Below are 21,509 nucleotides of genomic sequence, written 5' to 3' on the forward strand. Positions count from 1 at the left end.
TATAATTTAAATTTTAACACACACGTGAATGAAAAAAAAAAAATTTATAATTTATTTTATTTACATACATATATAAATATTATTACACAATAAGTCTATATAAAACCAAAATCACAACTCTTTTGGAATGTCAGTTATTAAAAACAAATTGATCACAAATTTTGTATTTGATTTGTAAAAAGATCGAGCAATCTAATATCATGTATACCTACCCTACTCAGTAGCGCCGAGTTATATAAATTTAAGTGAAGCAAAATCAAAATATTTGCACACCCACCCACCAATCACTGAGGATTTTAACATATATATGAAGCTATCACAATTCAGTTCATGTATAGATTCGGCGCCACTGTATATACCTATATCATATACATAAACGCTCTATTGAACACTGTAAAACGTAGTTGGAACTATTTGTTAATATTGAGCATGATGTTACAAGATCAAACACAATGATCTATATAACATTTAAATATAAATATGATTGATGATGATTAAAAGAATGCGATAATTTACATTTTATAAATGTATTTTCGTAGAAATTTAATATAAAACTTAGGCCTACGTATCACAAATGATTGGACCAACTCGGACAGTATGGCACTAAAAGGGAAATATATATAAATATAACTAATAAAATAAAATAATCACATTCAGCGTTACGTTGATTGGAATGTTTATAAAGATATGTGTTCATTATAATGTGATATGATATATCGTATGTCTGTACAAGGTCCATGGCAGTGGAAGCGTGGCTGATTGATTCGTGGGCTACGTCAAACTAGGGCTCGCAAGAGTTTATTATAAAATGCATAATTATATGTCATATATAGTTACATAATATTCTATTTATAAACCGAATTTTTCGATTTCGTGTGATTGAGAACATGACAACAACAATCGGAAACCCTAGTCAATATACATAATATGAGACATGAGTAACATACTTAATTAAAAATAATCTTAATAAAAAATAATTGAGACCATAAAATGTTCATACATATTTACATAAATATATACATATATATACAATATATATATATATAAAAATGTGTGTGGAGTAAAAAAAGAAGGAATTAAAATAAATATGATAAATTACTGGAAATGTACACTTATTGCACAAGGTTAAATGTTAGTTTAAAAGGAAAAAAAGAATGATACCACAATTAGTTGAATTTGTACTGAATATCAAGTCGCGTTACACTGGAGTTTCACTCGAATCCTTCCTGAATTTGAAAAAAATAAAAACACAAATTTAGTATAATTTTAAAATTAATAAATATTTTATACATAGTAATATAATTTAATAGATTTTATTTGACCCACAACAGGGTTATGGATTTAAATCATTTAAAAAATTAGATTAAAAATACAAGTTTTGATTTTCTATTGTCTTATTTATTAATATTTTTTATAATTAATTTATTACTGTTTTTTTTATTAATATCAATAATGAAAAGATGAATTATCTTGTTATACCAAAAAATATAATTTATTAGTTAAAAAATTTACATGTGATTAAAGGTCAAGTATTTTTTATTTTTTTTTTGAACGATTAATAAGAGTGAATAATTATTATTGAGTGGAATTAGTTCTTTTATATTCATATTAATTTGCTGAATACTTGATATTTCAATTTACATGCTGAAACATAGTCATGTATTGCGTGAGCCAGTTGTTAAGATTAAATAAATACATCTATCGTTTGTTTTTTAGATTGCTAAACGATATACCTGGTTTTTATAAGTCTCCAATATATGATATTGTTATTAATTAATATAGGCAATTACTCATTCAAATATTTATACATAATGTAATTCTCAAAAATTAGATTTGGTATATATTAAGCTGTATTAAATATTTACCAAAATTTTCCAAGATAATTGTAAAGTAAAATAGTAGCCAATGTAATACCGTGAAAATGTATTATAGTTAAACAATATTTAATAAATATATTTTATTAATATTAGATAAATTACATTTGATCAATAATAGCTGATATGATCAGTTAAAAAAATTCATTTAAAAATTTGAGTAGGAAAACAAATTTACAATAATTGGTTAACTAAAATTAACACAATTAATATAATTTTGAAATTATTAATATTCTATCATTTTTTTAGTACTGTAAAAATTTATAAAGTTTATGACATAAGTAAAAATGCAATCAGTAAAATATTAAATTTGAACACTTACCTCTTCTTCACTGTACATTCCAAACACCATAGCAGCGATGCAAAAGAAGAAAATAACCCATTATAAATCAATCATTATGTTAATATTATTAAGGCTAAATTAGCTGAGCTGTGTATTTGTTAAGATGAGCAATAAACATAATTATATTATTAGTTAATAGTTGATAATTTATATAAATTGGTGTAGTCAAAAGTGTCGTTTATAAAACAATCAAATATAATTTATACTTTGTAAATAAAATATCATTTTTTTTGTGTGTGAGTTAATTATTACTTTTGAGATATAACTACACCAAATTAACAACAATGCATTACAATAATAATAAAAACTAAAAATTACTTAGATTGAGCTTAAAACTTACTCAGATTCTAGTATTTCCTGTATACCATATTCATTTGTATAGCCGTGTCTTGATTGTAAATTAAGAGTAGAAGTGGAAGCTTGAGTGGATGGTGATACCGGTTGACTGTAAGCCCGAGTTGTTACAAACCTATTATCTACACTATGTAACGATCCATTCTCACTTCCCCGGTTTACCATAGGCGGCGGCATAGAAATACCATAAAGATCACTTCCTCTGCGATTATCACCATACAAATCTCTATAGGGTGAGTGACAATGGTCTTCTTCGGCTACAACAAAGTAATACAAATACACAGATAATGAGTTATTTTCACTTACTACTAAGTACAAATGTAAAATATATATTTTAAAATAATACCGGTATAAGGAAATAAGTATTTGTCACCAAGACTTGCTTTATCATCTACATCACAATCAGATTCTGTTTTATTCAGAGAATTGAATGTTGAACTTTTGTGGTGATAACCAAAGTGTTCATTATTTAACAGCGGTGGTTCAAGAGACATTCGATTATTTATCACTGAATTGTCTTGATCAGACATTGTTGATCCTGTCCAACGATGTTGTCTAACAACATGGTCTTCTTCTTGAACTAAACATTAATAAATATTTTGATATTTTGTATAATTGATTTGTAACATGTAAATTAGTATAAAAGAAATTTATATTATTTAAATAAGTAAAAAATTTAAAATACATAATATACTAATTAATATATTTAGTATCTAAATTTGTAATACTAAAAATTCTATGAATTAATAATCAGCTAAAAATTTATTCAGCTATTAGACTATAAGAGCTATTACCCAACTTCAAACAATTTACAGCTACAACTTTATACTTTAATAAAAATATATTGTTTTAAATTTTAATATTTCATAGTTTTTACCTGTTGGATATTGTTGACTTGTCCACCGTGGAGCATATAAAGGTTTCAAATTAGGAAACAATTGTGAATTAGTAATCACGTTCAGTGAAGGAGGTAATCCAGGAGCTTCATTTATATTTGGTAAGAAAGGAGGTGGTCGATTTGAAGACATATTACTTCTACGACCTCTATGACGAGAAGAATCATCCTCATCACTGCTATGGGAAGAAGCCAAGTCTAAACTTCTCCCTTCACCTGAACCTTCAGAATCTGAATCTGATGTGTGTTGTGTTCGATGAAAACTAGATGGCAAGTCGGATGTTGAATGGTCATAATTACTTGTTGTTGTTGATGTGTTCCTTAATTGAGCATCACTTCTGAAGGAAAAAAATTCATTAAGTTTATTTTTCATAGTTTGATTATTTATACTGAATTATATTAGTAAAAAATTATTATACTACCTATAGGGGCTACTACTAGTCTTTGTTGTTGACCGTGAAGTAGTACTAGACATAGATATGCCAATTGGTCTTCTTATTCCATCCGTATTCGGAACTCCTGTGTTACGATATGACAATGATGATCTAATAGTCGGAGGTGATACAGCACCAATTCCAGAGTCTGGTTCATTTTTTTCTGGTATTTCTTTGCCAAAGAGTCGTAATACACAATGATGTATTCTACATCGAAGTTTTGCATTAGAATAGCATAAACCTGCTAGTACAAGCCAACCTTGACTACAAACAGCAGCACATAATGTGTATGTAAGTCTTGTATCACGTTCTGATGCTACGACCACTTCTAACAACCAAACGCCAACTAGTATAGGTACACAGATCACTTGCACAACCAAAACACTTCTAAAATGTATTTAATTATTAGTGTGTATAATTGGCATATTTATATTTAAAATAAATTAATACCTTAAATTTCCATAACCAAGCACATGATCTTTTAAAGTAAATGCTGCTCTGATACACAGGAGTAAAACAATTACAGTAATGGCTACAGCAAGACAAGTAGGACCAATTAAACTCCAGATAATAGATTCATAAACAGACAGCCAACAAAAGTAGTAATTCCCATACTGATTGATACGCACTCCAACAGATAAACTGACTATAATGGCTGGCAAAACATAACCGATACTATGATAGAAACCCATTTGGCCATGATTAACATCTCTTAACTCAGTTAACATTCGATATAGGTGAAGTGCAGCTACCAAAGACCAACCAATGGTTGCTAACCACAAATAATGTAAAGTTATAGAACAAAATTTACACCATATCTAAAAACAGAAAATGTTTTATTAGATTATTAATTGTAAATACATTGTCATAAATATATAAAATATTATGTTATAAAATAAAATATACCTCAAAAGTATAAAGAGTTCCTCGAGTTTGAGTAGCAGCTAGATATACACATTGAGTAAGCAATAAACACAAGGCAAAATGTGAATAAATAGAACTCGTATTGGTTCCTGCACGTACAGCAACTAATAATACGCATGTCACAACGAGAGCAATAATTGCTAATCCAAATGATATAAAAATCAAGAATAGTTCTAAATTTGAATATTCAACAATGTACTGAATAAAAAAAAAAAAAATAAAAAAAATCAGTGATTAGATAAAAAGTTATACTGAATATTAGGTATCTATATTTAAAAGAAAAATTATTTACATGTTCATCAACTACATCTGTGAGAACAGCATACGTTGAAAGCTGGTTGCATGTACAATTTATGTAAATAGGATCTTTTTTCCACCAATTGTCTTCTGGTAACTCTGTATGACAGCCAGCTCGAGTCCATTCACCACTTGGTCTATGTTAAAAATAATAACATATAATCTCATAATTTAAACTGTATTTGATATTTATTGTTTTTGAAAATATTAATTCAAGTGAAATATTAAATTTTAAAAATTTGATAAATGGATGGGTAATGTAAATTTTTAAAAGTAATAAATTACATTACTTAATGTGTAGAGTGAGTATCTTTAGTAATAATCTTGAGTAATTATTAAAAAGTGAAAATATAAATGCAATTTAAACCATTCATTTATTTTTTAGGGTAACCTTTATCCTTATAATACATATTTTTAACTTTATATATATATATATATATATATATATACTAAGCATTAATTAAGATACATCTTAAATCATGATATATTTAATAACCATAATGCAGTAAATTTTAATTTTTGATACATAGCAATTTATAGTTATTCATTATTTATAGACTATAATATATTATATATCAGTATTTATTAAAACTATTTTGTGAGACTTGAGAAATAGTATATACATAAAGTTTACTGAACTTACATTCTAGATGTAGACCACCGTACACATTGAGGATTGGATCTCAATGTAACTGGATTTTTATTGATCCAAATCTTGATACGAATTGGTGAGTCTAAAGGCACCATGTCAGATAATTCAGAAATTTCTTTACCATTTACATGTCGTTGTGTTCCTAATTAAATTTGAATTTTAAACATTAATACAACTAAATTATTATTTTTAAATATAAACATTTACTTTTTGGATTGTTGTGATTCAGAGTTGCAACAAATGACATAACTGGTGAACCCACTTGAAGATCTACAGAATATCTCTTTAAAACAGTATCATCATAACGTAACGGTAATAATGTTCCAAGTGTACGATATTGAGCATAACCAACAACTGCTGCATTTTTAGAAAGTTGTCCCTTTGTAGTAGTCATTCCGTGTTTTATTGGCTCAATACCCAATAAATCGATGGGTACCATTATTTGAGTATGTTTATCAAACTTTGAAGAATCCAAAAGATAGTTGTTGTATTTTGGCAAAACAACAACAGGGCTCCCCATATTTTTTAAACCTAATATTTCTGAACCCGGTTTTAAACTTAAAACCTGAATAGAAACAAAAATTTAAATTGAAAATGATTAAAATATAATAAAATAAAAAAAATAGTAAGAACATACTTGTATAGCTGGTTGAAGTAAAGACGAGTCAGGTAAATTTACTTTTTCTTCTGTCATTGCAGAAGTAGATAAATCTGGTCGTTCGTGTTCAGGTTCAAACCCAAATAGACTCTCAGCTGAAATTACATCTAAGCCAATAACTGTAAAAATACCAAATATATTAATGTTGAACTTAAAATTCTAGCTAATAATTATGAAAATTTTACTAGTACTAGATAAATACACTATCCACCTTTACTAATTGTATTTATTTAGTGCACCATTATTTACCATTTTAAAAACAAATTATGTGATAAAATAATCAAATTTAAAACTGTATAGTTGGTAAATAATATTATATATCAAATAAAATTTAGGGCCAATAAAATATTGAAGAAGAATTAAAATATTAAATAAAAATACATACCAATATTTGGAGTAACTACTTCAAATGGATCTGTATAAGTATCATGTTGAGTTGTTGACAAAGTAGCCATATAATTATTTATTGTGTTCATTAAATTAAATGGTCCCTGTGATGTTAAACTATTTATGCGTTCCCAATGATCAATTTCGCTCAAGTCTAACAGACGACTGGATGCCATAATTAAATTCTAAAATAAAATGTTGATTAATAAAATTGAAAAATCTAAAAATATAATTTGAAAACTAGAAACAGCACAAACCAATATATAATCTTTATCTTGACTATGAGTCAAATTTAACCCCGATAAAGATCCTTCATGAGATAATAAATGTTGTAAAAGTTGTTGACCAATGAGAACATCAGAACCATGTAAGAATTGAGTATTGTTGACTGCTTTATGAAGACTCTTAGCTCCATTTACGGCAACAAATGTAGTTACCTTAATAGATTTGGTTTCTAATCCATTCAACTAAAGGTAAATAAAGATCATTAATTTTAAATATGTTATGAAGACACATTAACAAAATGCTAAGCATATAAAATTGAATCTAAAACTTGCTCATTAACAAAATACTCACGAGTCTCTGAAGATCGACAAATGAATTAGAAGTACAATTGAATATGTCAGGAAATTCCCAACCATCTAAAGTGTTTTGACATAAGCGCGTGGCTTTGCCTTGAGAACCAATTGGGCAGTTTTCAGTTACACGCTCACCCCATTTAGCCCTAGGCCACCATATATTACCTGCTATACTCTTTGGACAACCATCATAGATAACTAGAAAAATAGATAGTAAGACTGTTTTAGTTTACTATTACATTATGTATTAAGAATTTAATAATAAACTCATAATTACCTTCACATCCATTTAATGTGACTTCAGCATAGGAATTTGGACATTGGTCACATCTACGACCTATAACACCAGAACGACACTTACATTGCCCAGTAGTTTGATCACAAGATCGGTCAAAAGAGCCAACATTGTAGCAACCACACTCGAGACATTTATCAGAACCATGAGGAGTATAATGATTGTCCTAAAATTATATCATAGTTTATAGTTAAAAAATATATTCCTAATATTACAATCACACTAAATATAATAGTATGAATTATAGGAATAAAATTAACTATTTAAAAAAAACTTTACTTTGCAATAACATTGCCCAGTGGTTTTGTTACAATGAGGGTTATAACCATTATCCACCATACAGTTACAAGGACCACAAACTCCTCGATGATGTCCCCACCAACTAACAGGGCAAGACTCTTTTAGTTCGTGCTCACAGTAATCACCTAAAAAATAATGTCATAAATTAAGTTCTATAAATAGTAAAAATACCCATGTTTTTTATGATCACATACCAGTAAACAAAGTTGAATTACATTGACAATGATAACCACGTAAGCTTTTTCGATCTTCAACACACAGAGCATTGTTTTCGCAAGGGTTTGTATCACACACACTTTCACAAGCTGTTCCTACAAATCCTAAAAACAGTTATTGTGACATATTTAAAACCCAATATACAGCCAATTTTGATCATAAGATATTATCAGTTTTCACAATAAATACCTGTATGACATCTACATGTATGATTTTGCCATGAAGGTATACAATCACTATGTTTAGGACACTTATTACCACTGCAAGGATTATCTTGTTCACAATTTTCACTTACACGTACCATAAGTTCAGGTATTTCCAATACAGTAGTTCCTCCACTATGACCGATACGAACATCCTAAATTTTACAATACAGAAATTATTTTATTGATAAATATTATTATAATACTAAAAAAAATAAAAATATATTTTCGTTTACTTTAATACAGCCTTTAAAACCCATATTTTCATCAACATCAGTTAAATCTTCATTGAAGTTTCCCAATTGGATTTTTCCAACAAATTGCCCTTGTAGTTTGGCATTAAGTGTTTTTACAACCGAACGAATTCCATGATCCAAAACAAATCTAACACCGCCTGTATTCTGCCATATTATTTCTAAATTATGCCATTCACCATCGTTGATTTGTACACTGCTAAATACAGCTTTTTGGCCATCAACCACATAGACAATGAAACCACTTTCCAACTAAAAATGCATAAAAATAATTAAAATATTTACTAAAAATAAAATGCAAACTACTAACATAAACACGAGCAGTAGTATTCTGTCCTATATTCACAGAAATAACAGGAGAATTAGGTTTCTTAGTTTTCAACGATAATGAAGTATACCATGGAAATTGAATAGTACGCAATAATGGATTGAATGCTACAATACCATCTCCCGAAAAACGCCAAAGAGCTTGTATGGCTAAACCAATAATAATTTCACATTAATATTAATACATATTAAAAAAAAATTAAAATTGTTATTGCAACTAAATAAAAATATTTTACTTACGATGACTACAATCTTTCCCTCCCCATAATTTAGGACAGTCACATTTATATGTACCCCAATGATCTGTACAACTGCCACCATTTTTACAAGGATTATCAACACACAATGATTTGCGCTCTGGGCATCCAATAATGGTACCATTATCGGCTACAAAACTAAAAACATAAACAATTTTAAGCCATCATATAATATGAATAGCATTTAAAGTATTTTTAAATAAATTTAGTATAAACCTATTCAAATCAAGAAGTTTGTAATCAATATAAATGTCAGCAATACATCCTGTGAAGTCTTTACTTTTCACTTGAAAACTAGTAGAGTCTGGTAACATGGGCAATCCACCAATTTGAAGCGGACCAGTAAGATCCAAAAAACGATGACAACTCTCTGTTAATATTTCACACCTAAAGATAAACAATAATATAAAATATTATTATTAAATTTCAATAATACTGAACATCATCACCTTTTTTCTAGCATTTGAGTAGAAATGTTAGCACAAGAATATCCAAGTTTTGACCCATATTTTATAGTCAATGGTACATCACAGTCATCTAAGCTTAGAGTAGCACTCTTAAAAATAAATATTGTGTTAGTTATTAAAATACATATTTCAAATTTTTAATATTATTACTTACTCGATTGATATAAGAAACTGTAACAGAATGCCAAAAACCATCGTTTACTACACTAGTAGGTGGATAAGCTATTACATAAGTGACTTCAGATCCTAGAGAGAATGAAAACTGCATCCCACGGCCTCCTTCAATAAGTTCTAAGGCAATAAAATCATGGCGTTCGTTATATCGACCATTGTATAATAACAATCCAGATTCTTCTAATGTAGAAAACTTTAAAGAAATATGTAATCGATTTCTTTGTTTTAATGACGGAAAAGTCAAGAACGAAGATTTTGGAAAACTTCTAGAACGAAGTCTGCAAACTTCATCATAGTGTTCAAAAGTACCAGCTGGAGAACAATCATCACATAAAAATCCACCGCTCTTTAATGGAGTACAAGTGGCTCCTGAATGACATATTCCTGGTTTGCATTCATCATGATTCAAGTTTATTTCACAGTTATCACCAGTAAAACGATGTGGGCAGATACAAGAATATCCACTTTCTTTGCTTTTACATTGACCTCCATTCTTACAAGGATTAGAATAACATAAATCCACTTCAGTATCACACATATAATATTTTTGACTCCCTAAAGTAAATAAAAAAATTATAATTTGCAGAAGATGAAAAAAAAATTGAGAATATAGTATTACCTGTGAAACCATGTGGACATTGACAAGCAAATGTAGTAACTGGATAAATTGGCCTAAACAAAACGGTATCACTGCTAATAAAAGATGAAGCATTGGCAAACTTTAAAACTGTTAAGCAAAGTTCAAAATTCAAACAAGGTTCTCGAACACATAAATTATCTTCAAATGGTAAAATCTAAAATTGTATTTAATTATTATTGTTTTATCTTTTTACTTGAAATCAATAGTTTCTAAAAATAAAAAGTTAAAAATTATTACCTGTACAGTTGATAAACGTGTAAGTATTCCTCGATTTAAATAAACACGTTCTTGAAGAAATTGAGGAGAATAAAAAATACCATCTGGTTGTTTTGCTGAAAAGCTAACGTTGAGCACTCGTCCATCAACATCTGTATCATCTTGTACACTGAATACATATATATTTTCTTTTGGGCATGGAATGATAGCCGCTAGACCAGATGTAAAGAATTCTAACAGAGGAGATAAAAAAGCTTCTTTGGTCATATCAGCTAATCGAACGGTTACTGAGTTAAAAAGCATTTCATCAGTAACCAGTCGCACTATTAGGGTCATAGTAGCTTTAATTTCATTCATTCCATCTATAAAGCAATAATACTAAAATAAGTTAAATACAAATAAAACTAAAATCTAGTAAAAATAATTTACCAGTAACTGATATTTCCATTGAAGCAATTTTAGGTACGTTGGTGTTTAGCTGTGGAGACAAGGTTAGCATACCAGTTGATTCATTTAATTGTACTAGATTAGCATTATTTCCAGATATTATTCGATAAATAAGCTTGTCTGATACATCAGCATCAAATGCAGGAACTTGACCAAATGCCCCAGTTGGAAAGAAATCTTTAAAGTTATTAAAAATAACTTGAAAATCAGAAAGTCTTGGAGCATTGTCATTTACATCAGTCAAGTATATTGTCAAAGGAGCATCAGAATGTAATGGAGGTGATGATGCTCTTACTACTAATTCAAATTTTTTCTTATTTGATTCATAGTCTAGCTCAACAGAAGTTAATAATTCAGCCTTATCAAGTCCAGGTCTTCTTAGTAAAGAAAAACTGCTAGCATCATCTCCACCTACAAAACAAAATTATATTATGATTCATATATTTTTTTTTATTTTAAGAATAAAAACCTATTTGAAAACAGATATAGGAGATAATGATTCATGCTATATTAATAATTTTTATTTTTTATAATTTATGAAATTACAAAGTGTTTTATCAAACATAGAATTAATTTCACAGATATATTATTTATAAATTTAATATTTGTTTGTTTATTGCATATTTAAAAATAATTTAATAAAAATTTCATATCACCCTGAAATCTTGATCCAAAGTTAAAAATAATTCCCAATTCCGTACTAACTCTTAAAAAGTAAACCTCAGACATCTTAAAGATTATCTCTAAGCTTACTCATTATATTATATTATTTTTATTATTATTAAGTAAGTATATTAATTTTTTATTTAGTAATTTAATAAATGAGCAAATGTTTTAGTTTTATGTTTATAATATTATGGTCATATTATGAGGAATCATAGTAGTGGCATAATTAGAAATATATTTTTAAGTTACCAATAATAGAATATTGAACAATTGCATTTGGTCCTTCATCTGGGTCTTTAGCGTACAGTTCTCCAACAGTAGAACCAATTGGTGAATTTTCAGGAATGTACATGACTAATTTGTCAGATTCGAAAACCGGTGGTGAATCATTTACATCTTCAATACGTATGGTTACAGGAACCTATAAAATGTTTTAATTTTGAACAACAGTTTCATAATTAATAATATATCTACTTGGTACTTACGGCTGTAGAGAGGGATGGTGAACCTTTATCAATGGCAAATACATGAATATTATACTGAGGAATGCTCTCTCTATCTAAAGAAGCTGCAGTTCTTAAAATACCAGAAGTAGGGTCAATAACAAAAGCTTCTACACCGTCATCTAAGGCATATTTTATGCGGCCATTTAAACCTGAATCTGCATCAGATGCACTTACCTATATAATCACAATGCATTTAAAAACAAAATATAAGGGACATAACATTAAGAAATAATTGTACTTGAAGGATACTAGTGCCAGTAAGAGCATCTTCAGAAACAGATCCAAAATATGACGCATTGAAAAATTGTGGAGCATTATCATTGATATCAGTAATTGAAATTTCTACATCAGTAGTATCTGAAAGTGGTGGATTACCACCATCTCTAGCAGTAACTGTAAGTAAATATCCACTTTGTACTTCACGGTCTAATGCTTTAGTTGTGACAATAGCACCACTTTGAGCATTAATAGTAAACTCAGAAGCATCACCATAACCACTTGCTAAAGAATATGTGATCTAAAAAAAGAAAAGTAAGTAAAAATAAAAAATTCAAATTTTTTTCAACTATTAGTTTTACTTACTAGAGCATTTTGACCAACATCACCATCAGAAGCAGAAACAACAAGAACTGTAGAACCAACTGGAGCATCTTCATAAATACTAGCAGTATATGGTGCATTGTCAAAGATTGGAGCAAAATTATTAGCATCAGTAACATTTACATATATTGTAGCAGTATCAGATAAGCCACCTGAATCTGTTGCTGTTACCTATTATAATTACAACATAATGTCATTACAATATTATATTATACATATTACTGTATAAGTAATATTTTGAATATTTCTATTCAAATCAAAAATATTGATTAAATTATTATATTAAATTTAATTTAATTTCTTCGTTTTTTATATTATCTAGAATTGTTTAATACATTAATATACTTTGTATATGCCACGTGGTGTATTTTAATAATAATAATAAATAATAATATATGCTTATAAAAATAAATACTAATAAAATAACATAAATAGTAAGTTATTAGTTTTTAATTATTTTAAAATTTAAAAGTATTAAAAAAAAATTAATATAAATTAATAAGTTAATTATAAGTTTTCATAGAACTTTTAACTTGCCGAAGTAAAAAAAAAATTAAATAACCATTAACTTCAAACTTATAAAATGTATTCTTATCAACTTAACTTAGTTAAAAAATATTATTTACTTTCCAAGATTTATAATTAATTGGTTAAACTTATCCTATTAAACACTTACCGATAGAATAAAACGTTTTTCTTGTTTATAATCTAATGGTTGAGCAATAGTTACTAAACCTTTACCACTATGAGTAGCAATCGCAAATCTTCCTCTCAAGTTTCCACTGACTATTTCATAATGAAGTCTTCAAAAATATAATAAAAAAATACAAAAATTGTTAGTATAAAACAAAACAAAATGAGTGATTACGTGACTAGTAATTAAACCGTAAAGATGTACTGAACTATGCATCAATACGGTCATAATAATAGCACAGTTGTCAACTACTAATCAACATAATAATTAATAATAAATACTTTTAACATCAATATGTATACCTTGGATTTTCATCTGGATCAGTAGCTATAACTGTTGTAAGTGGTGTGCCTGGAGGAGAATCTTCACTAATTACAACATCATATTGTTTTGGATTAAAAGTCGGTTCATTGTCATTAACATCTTGAATAGTAACCACAACACTAGCCGTGGCTGATTTAGGTGGATCACCTCCATCTTCAGCCACAACTTGAAACTGGTATTTAGGATTAGTTTCTCGATCTAATAAGTGAGTAGTGTACACCCAACCACTCTTTTCATCGACGGTAATTGGTAAGTTTTCGGCTAGAGTACCCTCAAAGTCTCTTGGAAAAATACGATATTTTAAAGCAGCATTCTCTCCTTCATCTGCATCATATGCTTGCACTCTTACAATACTATATCCAACAGCAACATTTTCTAATACAGATTCTTGAAAAAGTGAAGTGTAAAATCTAGGAGGATTATCATTGACATCTTTTACATTCACCAATAATTGAGTAGTATTAGAACGACTTGGATTCCCACCATCTGTAAAAACAAATAGTTAATCATTAAATAAATTTAAAACTATTATTCCATTTAATTGATTAAGTGTATACCTTGAGCTCTAATCATAAGTCGGTAACTTCGCATTGCTTCATAGTCCAAAGATTTTACTAATGAAACTTCTCCATTTTGACTATCGATAGAAAATTGTCCTTGCGTATTACCACCAATAATAGCATATCTCACAACTGCATTTAAACCTTGATCAGCATCAGTAGCTCTACAATCATAATGTAATCTTAATTAATAAAATGAAAGCTTAAGAAACATATTTTATTGATAATAATCAAATTTTAACATTTATAAAACCACAAGGCTATATTTACTTCAAAAATTTGTAAAAAATTACATTTTATAAGAAACAAAAAAAAACATCAATTAAGATTAAACTGAATTTCATATAATTTACTTTTGTTAGTAAACAGTTAGTCTCGGATTATGCTATATTTTTTTAACTCAAACACATATTTATAGCATTATCATTTTTAAACAATTCATTTTAATACATAATAATGACAAAATGGCCAACAAAGAGTAAATATCCATTAAGTCATAAATGTACTAATAATTCTTAATATCTTTAAATAGGTTAATTGATTGTGTTTTATTTCAAAATTAAAAATATAATTTGTATTTTTGTTATAACAATAAATAGTCATATTATTTAATATTTTTATAATCATTCAATAATGTTTTAAATAAAATCAACATATTTGGGAAGAAACAATTTTAACTAAAACAAAAAAAATAAGGTAATAGAATAGGGCACTAAAATAACAGATTTTAAAATAGATCTTATCAGTAGTAATTAAGATAAGAATTGTCACTAAATATTATTAATTCAAAATTTAAAGACAAAATACCATTAAGTTAATATGGAACAACGTGCTTTTGCAATGAAATTGTTTTATAAAAATAATGGCAGTTATATAGCCACACAGTGTTCATTTTGTCTTTATTTTAATCTTAAACACCATGATTCTGTATCATCAATTAAAGCTATTAAAATATTTAAAAAGTGGAGCCTATGCTCAGAAACCTCAGAATATTGATGAACTATAAAACAAAATTAAAGAAGGAATTGCCAGTTTACCTTTAGAAGTAATATGTGTAGTAGAAAATATACGAAGTAGGCTAGAAGAGTGCTTGAAAAGAGATGGCCATCATTTCGAGGAAAGAGTTTTTAAAAAATAAATGGCAAGTTATGTAATTTATCATAATATATAGTAATTCATTTTTACTCGTTTTTTTATTTTATAATTTATCTTTGAAAATTTACCTTTTTAGTGCCACACTCTGTACATTGAACAACTAAATATAATTCATAAGCAATCACGGAGATACTAATAATTCATGTATTAAAAATAAAAAAAACTAGAATATTGTTATTTGTAAGTATATTGTATTAAACTGAAACTTACTTAATTGTAGAGATAACTGGTCTTTGGTTAGGATTTAAGTCTTCAGGAACATTAGCCGTATAAGCTCGTTCAGAAAATTGTGGATAGTTATCATTATCATCCAATACTTTCACAACTAATGAAGCGATTGCCGAACGTCTAGGTGATGGAGGTGCTGCTTGATCACTTGCTTTAACCATGACTGTATAAACTTCACATACTTCTCGATCTAAATTTCGCCTTACACTAACCACACCACTGCGAAGATCAATTCCAAAAGTTTCATCTGCACTAGAGTTTATACCACCACCTGATATACTTTCAATAGAATATTCAATCTAAAAAAGAATGAAATGTTAACAAATATTTACTTAAGTCCACAACACAAAAACTGGCTCCTGACCCACATGCATCTGTTAGTAATGGGCTCTCAAATTAAATCAGTTACTCTGCAACCGTACAGTTATAGAAAATTTAAAAAATACAGTATAAAGTTTTGTTGGCTAATATTTATTACCAATATTGTTTTTTAAATACTTGATAAGATCTCTTAATTAAAATTTTTGTAAAATTATCAACTATTAAGGATTTCAATTAAAAGCTCGACAATTATTTTAACCATTTTGATAACCATTTACACAAAATGGCCCTTTAGTTCATGACAGTCAGAGGCTAGATTTTATGTAGCAGACTATGTTTAGTCTTATAAATAAATAATTACTAAGCCATACTTGAGAATTTAATCCTATGTCTAAATCTGTTGCTCGTATAGTAATAATTGTAGTTCCAACAGAAACAGATTCCCTAACAGAAGCTTCATACATGCCAGAAGCAGATTCAAAAACAGGTGAGTGATCATTGGCATCCACAACATTTACTTGGAGAGTTGTAGTTGCTGTAGATGGATGAGACGATGTATCTATAGCAATTACTCGTAAATAATGAACGTCCATGAATTCTCTGAAATAATTCAAATATAATGCTATTACTAGGCATACTAGACTAGCTTTTTACCAAACATAATTTTTTTATTAAAAAATCTGAATTCAGAATTAGATTAAAGTATGTATATAAATTTATTATGTATATATTTAAGTAATGTACTAACAAGAGATTAGTTTCAAAACATTTAATATGAATGTAAAATCTCTAATTTAACACAAAAATAAGTTTTATTTAAATGTTAGTTTTTATAAACTTTAATCATTTAAGTAATTAAATATTAATTTTTTATAGATAGTAACCCAAAAAACAACTTATTTGATTATAACTGTAATTATATTACATTTACTTCTAAAAATTAAATTAGAGCATTTTAAATAGATTTTTATGGTAAATTTAAATAAATGATATTATGAATTATACAGTATTATAAATAAAAAGAGTGGTCGAGTATACATAACTACCACAGTTAAATATAAAACAGTTATGTCTATTTTTTCTAAAAACAACTGATTACATACCTATCTAATGATACCAATGTCGTGACTAAACCAGAATTAGAGTCAATGGTAAACATTGCATGTGATCTAGTATCAATAATTGGACTCATCTGGTACTCAATTGGATTATTATTTGGAGGCATACTTCTTGCATGTACACTACAAACAATTGTACCAGATGGAAGTTCTTCAGCTACACTAGCAACATATAGACTTCTTTCAAATTGAAGCCCACTATCAGCCATTTCTACTTCTCTTCGTACTCGTCCAGTTTCAGTTAAACTACGTTTGTGCCACAAAATCATCTAGAAATTGGTAATTTAATATAAAAAAAAAAAAAAAAAAACAATAATATTTTGTAATAATTAAAAAAATTACTTTAATATAATGTTCTGAAGGAGATACAATTTCACTATTCACGTCACACTCATAAGATATCATGACAATGATAGACATTGGATCAAGGGTTGAACAAAAGTTTTCAGCTACCACAAGATCACCACTTTTAGACTCCACATTAAATCTATTGTCACTTATATCCAAATACCGTATTTTGCAGTCATTATAGACACTTTGCGGGATCACAGACGATCCAAGAGGTGCAACAAATTCACTTTGTCTCCAACATTTTTTATTTACTTCATCCATTGAAACACCAGTGCCAAATTTAAGACTATTGGTTATAAATTTAGTTTAAAATAATAATAGGTTAATTTTTAATAAGTTTAAACTGTTTACTTACTTTAACACTGATAAAACCACTGAGACTAATGTTTTGCTAGACCATTTTTTGGCTAGTTCAATACGAGTGTTTAATAGTGAGTCTATTTCTAAAAGAAAATATATAATGATGATGAATAAATTAATTTTAAATACACAAATTATATTAAGATATTGATAGTTAATTAAATTTAAAACAAACACAGGACCACAGTTGTGTTTAAGTGCATTACTTGGAATAAAAATGTATAGGTTCCAAATTTAACATCTACCAATAATATAGTTAATAAAGAGGTATCTACGAAATAATGCAAACTTGATTCATACAAATAGATTAAATTAGTATAGTCAATTTGCACATACTTATTTTACATTGATAATAACAATGTGGTAAAGGAACAAATTCAATTTTTAAATAGGTACCTATATTCATAATATTCACAAATAACAATCAGTATTCTTGTCAATGATATTTTCTTGATAATACATTAGACTTTCAAGAATATATTTTTAGACAAATTTGTCAAAATTTCATTACAGATTATTAAATTAAACAAATGTAACAATCTTAGGTAAATAGAATAAAATAGGACTTACTGTTTTTTTCACAACCATTAATGACCATTCTTAATGGTACTGACATATACTCCAACGTGTCATTAGAAGTCGAGTCCACGTAGAATGTAAATACATCTGGATATTTGAAGCCGTCACATTCCAAAGGCCGTTCGAGTATAACTGATCCAGTATAGTGGTCGACACGCAGCAGTTTAGAGACAAAGTCGCCACTTTTTTCCGAGTTTAGCGAATATCGCCTCGCTGGCCGATCATAGAACGGTGTGCCGCCATCAAACAGCACCAGCCCTGGTGAGTCCGTGTCGGATACCACCAGCAGGTATCCGAACGCGGACCAGACCTGCAGCAGCAGCAGCAAGCACACCGCGACATGGTTGTGCTTCACGACTAGCATCGCGTAATTCGAGGAATCAGACAGTACGGTATACTTGCGTTTGGATAAGTCAGCTCCATAGTCAGACGGTAGAAAGACAACCGATCCGTTCGGTCGTCTGAAAGATTTTATAAGTAGCTGGTGACTTGTAGCAGAATAAAATCTTTTATTTCTCCAATCGGATAACTGACGACGAGAAAACTTCGCACGAACTGTACACAAGCGCGCGTACTTTAATATTTCTTTTTCCACAAAACGTAACTGGACATATTTTTAAAAAAGAATAATCACTCACGAAATTATAAACTATCGTTTACAGGACGCCATTGTGTTTCGGATCTCAAAAACGAACGCATTAGCCATGAACACTATTAAATTATTTCCCCTTCACCCGTACGAAACGAACGAGAAGTCGAGAACAACTAACTGAACACACACCGACCGACCGACGACGATGCCGGGACGCTCCACTCGTGTGCCACAGACGCGCCAATGACCGACGGCGTAGAACGTTACCAACTGGAGTTTTACGATAGTAACACTACTACTATTACTACTACTACTACTACTACTACTACTACTACTACTACAACCGCAGTACCGCCGTCCACCCGTTCCCCGAACATCCCTCGCCCACGCACCGGTTGAAACTAGTAATCAATCGGCGGGCCAGGGGTTCCAAATGTGTTCGACTGAATTTCATAATAATTATTATTATATTTATTTAAACGCTGCCGATGACTTTGCAAGTGCCTTGCCTATACAATAATAATAAATTACAAAATATAAAATATGTATAATATTATTATAGTTATTTATATTTAGACCGTTCGGTATTTACCTATTTATATTTTACGTTCACGTTTGACGACTAATTATTATTAGCTTCTCTGTTGGTCTGTCACATGGTATTATTATCTAATTTTCTAAAAAAAATGGATTGTCTGTAGCAAATCTAGAAAACGGTATAAAAGCTTAACGCCGTCAAAATTCGGTGTTGTCGTTTGTGAACAATTTAATGTCCGTCGTGCACGCAATACACCTATTAAACCTACCTGTGTTGCTATTTATAATACTAAACGGTAAAATGAGTAATAATATAATATTATATTTTTTTGGATTCTTGACTCTTATGAGTTATAGTATTCGTAGTCACCTGCAATCGATTATATATATAATTTTTTTAATTACTCAAGTTTTACTGTAGTTACGACGCTTTGAAACAATACACACATACCAAACCGAAACAGAATTTTTCTAGGAAGATAAATAAATAATAATCTATTGGAGTTGGAAAATTAATGATTTCCCTTATATCGGTCGATTTTATTCATAAATACTGTGATATACAAATTAGATTTTATCACATAGTTATTCGCTGTTAGTAATGCGCTGTTATTATAGTTTGAAAATATATTTTGCATGTTTTTGTCATTAATAGCTAATGCTATACAGCGCATAGAACTGGTTTTTTTTATATTTTCGTCGCATATGTCTTGTATGTATGTTTTTAACATTTATTCTTAGTTATAAAATTCCGACCAAGGATATTTACTCATACAGAGGCCCATCAGCGCTCAACAGCTATAAAACAATAAAATATAAATTAAAATTGATAAAATATGTAAAAAATGAACTAAAAATATGCATTTTAATTTTTAAAGTATGCAATATTTTTTTTTATATACTTTAAGGCGTCAGAACTATAAAACTGCAGTATAATATTATATCTACTTCTATATACTTTAGATTTTAGAGCTTAGAAAATATTGATTTTACAATAATATTTTTTTATGTTTAAAAATACTTTTTCTATTAGAAAAATGCTCTGATTGCCAACTTTGACGGTTTTTTTTTTTTTATGGCGAATTGGATCTAGTTCGTACTTTTAAGAGATCAAAATTAAACATCCTTGGAATTTTTTTTAGGTAATCGGCGAAAACTAAAACATGACCATTTGTTAAAATTGTAATGAGATTATTATTTTTAATTTATATTATTATTAAAATAATTGTTTTGTAACCTTAGTTACCAAAAAGTTAAAACCGTTTTTTAATCAGAATTGTTTATTTATTACATGCAATGATTTATCATTGAATTTAAATTTAAATTTAACAAATCAATTATAGTGTAATACCCAATGGCTAAGTACTATAGTTACCTACACTTGACAACTAGCGTACAATAGAACGACTATATACTTAAAAAAAAAAAAAAAATATAAAACAAGACAATTTACAATCTGTATAATAAATGTATGTATAATACATATGGAATGATAAAGAAATCGTTCACTAGATACTTCTTTAAAATTTTTAATATCTTGCTTAAAAGAGTATATTTTAAGTTTTCATTTCACACCGCACCAAGTATATTAATAAAATGACGATTATATTATAAGCGGGTTATACTGCAGTTACTGTATCTACCTATATCTTATTACCATTACGTATTTATTTACTCCTGAAAATTATTACTGACTACCCGTCACAGGTGACAACGCGGTCTATAC

General features: G+C 28.5%; 1 protein-coding gene across 3 annotated transcripts; it reads right to left on the bottom strand.

Moving 5' to 3' along the window:
* Positions 1 to 1,032: 1,032 nt before the first annotated feature.
* Positions 1,033 to 19,503, bottom strand: LOC112601978 (protocadherin-like wing polarity protein stan). Of its 3 annotated transcripts, XM_025349886.1 has the most exons (41): positions 18,646 to 19,503; positions 18,071 to 18,158; positions 17,707 to 18,001; positions 17,350 to 17,633; positions 16,618 to 16,846; positions 15,908 to 16,224; positions 14,540 to 14,706; positions 13,961 to 14,468; positions 13,641 to 13,767; positions 12,947 to 13,135; positions 12,603 to 12,881; positions 12,344 to 12,538; positions 12,108 to 12,279; positions 11,175 to 11,603; positions 10,767 to 11,107; positions 10,509 to 10,683; positions 9,870 to 10,444; positions 9,698 to 9,804; positions 9,465 to 9,635; positions 9,232 to 9,386; positions 8,975 to 9,141; positions 8,647 to 8,916; positions 8,397 to 8,565; positions 8,186 to 8,311; positions 7,971 to 8,116; positions 7,674 to 7,857; positions 7,395 to 7,594; positions 7,076 to 7,285; positions 6,817 to 7,003; positions 6,411 to 6,550; positions 5,981 to 6,338; positions 5,765 to 5,915; positions 5,117 to 5,258; positions 4,807 to 5,022; positions 4,351 to 4,718; positions 3,889 to 4,287; positions 3,449 to 3,804; positions 2,918 to 3,151; positions 2,558 to 2,828; positions 2,197 to 2,206; positions 1,033 to 1,226 (listed from the first exon to the last, which is right to left on the bottom strand). In XM_025349886.1, the coding sequence occupies exons 1-41, from the start codon at positions 19,016 to 19,018 to the stop codon at positions 1,212 to 1,214; spliced, it is 9,495 nt and encodes a 3,164-aa protein (XP_025205671.1). In that variant the 5' UTR covers positions 19,019 to 19,503; the 3' UTR covers positions 1,033 to 1,211. The 3 variants fall into 3 exon arrangements, with proteins under 3 accessions (XP_025205671.1, XP_025205672.1, XP_025205670.1); XM_025349887.1 differs by lacking the exon at positions 2,197 to 2,206 and having other exon boundaries at positions 3,449 to 3,801; XM_025349885.1 differs by lacking the exon at positions 2,197 to 2,206.
* Positions 19,504 to 21,509: the final 2,006 nt, after the last annotated feature.

Source organism: Melanaphis sacchari, unplaced genomic scaffold, assembly GCF_002803265.2.
Source record: "Melanaphis sacchari strain LSU unplaced genomic scaffold, SCAv2.0 Contig80_pilon_pilon, whole genome shotgun sequence".
NCBI classification, from domain to species: domain Eukaryota; kingdom Metazoa; phylum Arthropoda; class Insecta; order Hemiptera; family Aphididae; genus Melanaphis; species Melanaphis sacchari.

What these genes read in the sequence shown, in the direction of transcription:
- LOC112601978 (XM_025349885.1), bottom strand. Translation starts at nt 19,018, where the DNA reads ATGCTAGTCGTGAAGCACAACCATGTCGCGGTGTGCTTGCTGCTGCTG. An exon ending in ACATTGGTATCATTAGATAG is followed by an intron (nt 16,847 to 17,349) that starts GTATGTAATCAG and finishes GAATTATTTCAG; the next exon opens with AGAATTCATGGACGTTCATT. An exon ending in TGTTCAATATTCTATTATTG is followed by an intron (nt 11,604 to 12,107) that starts GTAACTTAAAAA and finishes TTTGTTTTGTAG; the next exon opens with GTGGAGATGATGCTAGCAGT.